This window comes from Carlito syrichta, unplaced genomic scaffold (genome assembly GCF_000164805.1).
Source record: "Carlito syrichta isolate Samal-C Ts95f unplaced genomic scaffold, Tarsius_syrichta-2.0.1 Scaffold143064, whole genome shotgun sequence".
NCBI lineage: Eukaryota > Metazoa > Chordata > Mammalia > Primates > Tarsiidae > Carlito > Carlito syrichta.
In genome coordinates, this window is record NW_007087160.1 from 10,554 (window position 1) to 13,609 (window position 3,056).

At 59.4% G+C, this 3,056-nt stretch overlaps 1 protein-coding gene across 1 annotated transcript in view; it reads left to right on the forward strand.

The window, feature by feature from the left end:
- Position 1: 1 nt before the first annotated feature.
- FAM83G (family with sequence similarity 83 member G) overlaps positions 2-3,056 on the forward strand; it is a gene marked incomplete at its 5' end in the record, with an annotated part of 32,547 nt that continues 29,492 nt past the window's right edge. The window contains one exon of the mRNA XM_008050140.2: positions 2-523. Within this exon, the coding sequence (XP_008048331.1) occupies positions 2-523 (522 nt within the window). The remainder of the gene's footprint in view (positions 524-3,056) is intronic.

The following is a 3,056-nucleotide window of genomic DNA, read 5'->3' on the forward strand; positions in this document are numbered from 1 at the left end:
CCACGTGAACTGGCGCTCCAGCGAGGCCAAGCCCGAGTTCTTCTACAGCGAGGAGCAGCGGCTGGCCCTGGAGGCCCTGGCGGCCCGCGGCCGGGACGCCTTCTACGAGGTGCTGAAGCGGGAGAACATCCGCGACTTCCTCTCCGAGCTGGAGCTCAGGCGCATCCTGGAGACCATCGAGGTGTACGACCCGGGCTCCGAGGACCCGCGCGCCACGGGCCGCCCCCGGGGGCCCGAGGACACGGATGGAGGGGTCGGGGAGGGTGGTGGTGACGGCGACGGCGACGGCGACGGCGAGGAAGCCCACGTGCCAGGCGGGGCCCCCACGGAGGCCGAGCCGCTGCCCTCGCTGGAGTACTGGCCCCAGAAGTCCGACCGCTCCATCCCTCAGCTGGACCTGGGCTGGCCGGACACCATCGCCTACCGCGGCGTGACCCGGGCCAGTGTCTACATGCAGCCCCCCATTGACGGGCAGGCCCACATCAAAGAGGTGGTGCGCAAGATGATCAGCCAGGCCCAGAAGGTGAGGCGGCGTCCCCCAGAGTCCCTGCAGACGAGGCCGGGCCAGGGGCCCCACCCGGCCCCCCACCCGGCCGCTCCTCGGTACATACTCAGAGCCCAACACGGAGACCCCAACACGGTCCCCTGGCGCTCTCCTTGGTGCTTCCCTGGTTGCCTCATGGGGGTAGGCTTCCTCCCCACCTTCGTGGGGTTCCTCAGTGTCTCTGTGGAGGGGCGAGGGTGTCTGGGTCCCCTCGCAGGTGACAGTGGGCTCCCCGATCTCAAAGGGCCTTTGTGCATGGTTGGGGATATTTCTGGTTTCCCCAGACCTGGTGATCAGGTTCTCCAGAAGAAGGTGCTGCCGTGGGGTGGAGTAGGAAGGAATCCTGGGGCTTTCTCTCTTACTCTTCCTTAGGGTGACTCTGATTCACCCTGAGACACTGGAGACTCTTGCACACACCATGAACTCTCCTGGGGAGAACTTTTGTTGGGGGGGTGGGAGGATGGGCATGGAGATTGAGATGCAGCCTCAATGCCTTTGAGGCTAGCCTGTAGGTCTGAGTTCAAATCTGCCTGTTTCCTGGCTGTGCTGAGCAACCAGGAGTAAGTTACACACACTCTCTGAGCCTCTGTGAGCTTTCCAGGCCACGATACATGGGTGGGGACCAGGTGGTCCTCACCGGTGGATGTGGAGTGAGTCCACCTGAGGGTCGAATTTTGCCAGCGGAAGGGACCTCAAGGCTTGTCTGGAGCTCCCCTTCCCGATCGCCGTTGGGTTGTGCAGTGCCCTGGCTGTGAGCGACCATTCTGCTTGCCACTTGCAGACACAGCCAGGCCATTGCTGGACGGCCGTGACCCTGAGCAGGTGCTTCTTTCTGCTGGGCAGAAGTGTCTTTCCCTCATTTCAAGGCACATCCTGACATGACAGATAAAGCATTCCTAGCGAGCTGTGTTGAGATGGATTCTGAAGGCGGGGCTGGCATCAGGTGATGGGACAAGGTATGCCTAGCTGGGCTTAACCCATTCACCCTTCCAATTCCAGAGCAGGACAGCGAATTGCACAGGGCCAGAATGGTGGCTTTGGGGACCATGCTGGCTGACAGATGGGGCCTGCAGGAGCTCGTGGGCAGAGAAGCTAGAAGTGGGTCAGGAACTGACAAGGTGGCCCTGGCTCAGGTTTCCAGGACGGTGGAGTCGAGTCCCTGCCCCAACCAGGGGGCCGGTGGAGCCAGCCAGCCATGTAAGGGAACCTGGCCCTCAGCCTGCTTATTCCCACCCTGCTGGCCACCCCCAGGCAGCTTCGAGGCCTCGGGTTTCTGCTCTATAAAGAGGGGTGGTGAGGATAAAAGCTGCCTCTTTGGCTATTGTAAGGGTGGCATATCCGGTGACCAGAGTGAGGAAGGAGTTGGAGGAAGAGGTGGAGGAGGGGGAGAAGGAAGGCACCATCATAGTTTTCAGGCTGAGTAACCCACCCCACACCTGCCATGCAGGGGGAGGCGGCTCTGCCTGGAGGCCGTGGAACCCAGTTCCTGAGAGGGTGTGCTGGGTTCCACAGCCTTCACTCTCATTTTTAAAATGGGGAAACAAAGCTCTGGGTCAAGGGGCTTGACCTGCCGTGCCAGGCTTGCTCTCCTCCTGTCCCCACTCACCACCAGCAATAGGAAGGAGGCAGATGGGAACAGCCAGAAGGGTTAATCTCCCACAGACAGACAGACAGACAGACAGATGGCCCAGCCCAGTGATGGGACCAGATAGTGGCGCCTGGGGCCAGGCAGGCACTCAGGGCTTCCTCTGCTGACCCCCGCTTTCTCTCCACTTCTCTGCCACAACTTAGACCCAGCCACTCCACACAGGCCCCCCGGAGTTTTATTTACTTCCCACAAAAGCACCACAAGGTTTTGGGTGTCCTGTCTAAGGTAGCACAGCCAGGGAAGAGTTGACCTCAGGTTTGAGCACTGGTCTGTCTGTGTAGCACCACAGTGGGGAATTTCCCCTCAGCCCCTGACAGGTAGGTGGTGCTCTCTGCTTTTTTTTTTTTTCAGTTGGATTCTCACTCTGTAGCCCAGGCTGGAGGGCAGTGGCACACTCCCAGCCATCACAGCCTCTACCTGCTGGGCTCAGGCAATCCTTCTGCCTCAGCCTTCCAAGTAGCTGGAACTCCTGCCCTCTACTCTTAAGAAAGGGTGCTCTCTGCCAGGCTGGAATGACTGGAACCTGTAATCTCAGCACTTTGGGGGCAGAGGCGAGAGGATTATCTGAGCCCAGAGGTTCAAGACCAGCCTGGGCCACATGGTAAGACCTCGTCTTTACAATAAATCAAAAAAATTAGCCAGGCATGGTGGCTTGCACCTGTGGTTCCAGATACTTGGAAGGAGTGAGGTGGAAGGATTGCCTGAGCCCAGCAGGTTGAGGCTGCAATGGCCATGAGTATGCCACTGCCCTCCACCCTGGGCGACAGAGTGAGACTCCAACTCAGAAAAAAAAAAGGGTGCTCCCTGCTGAGACTGCCCACCTTCTTGGACAGCAGGTGGTTCTTTTTTTTTTTTTTTTTTTTT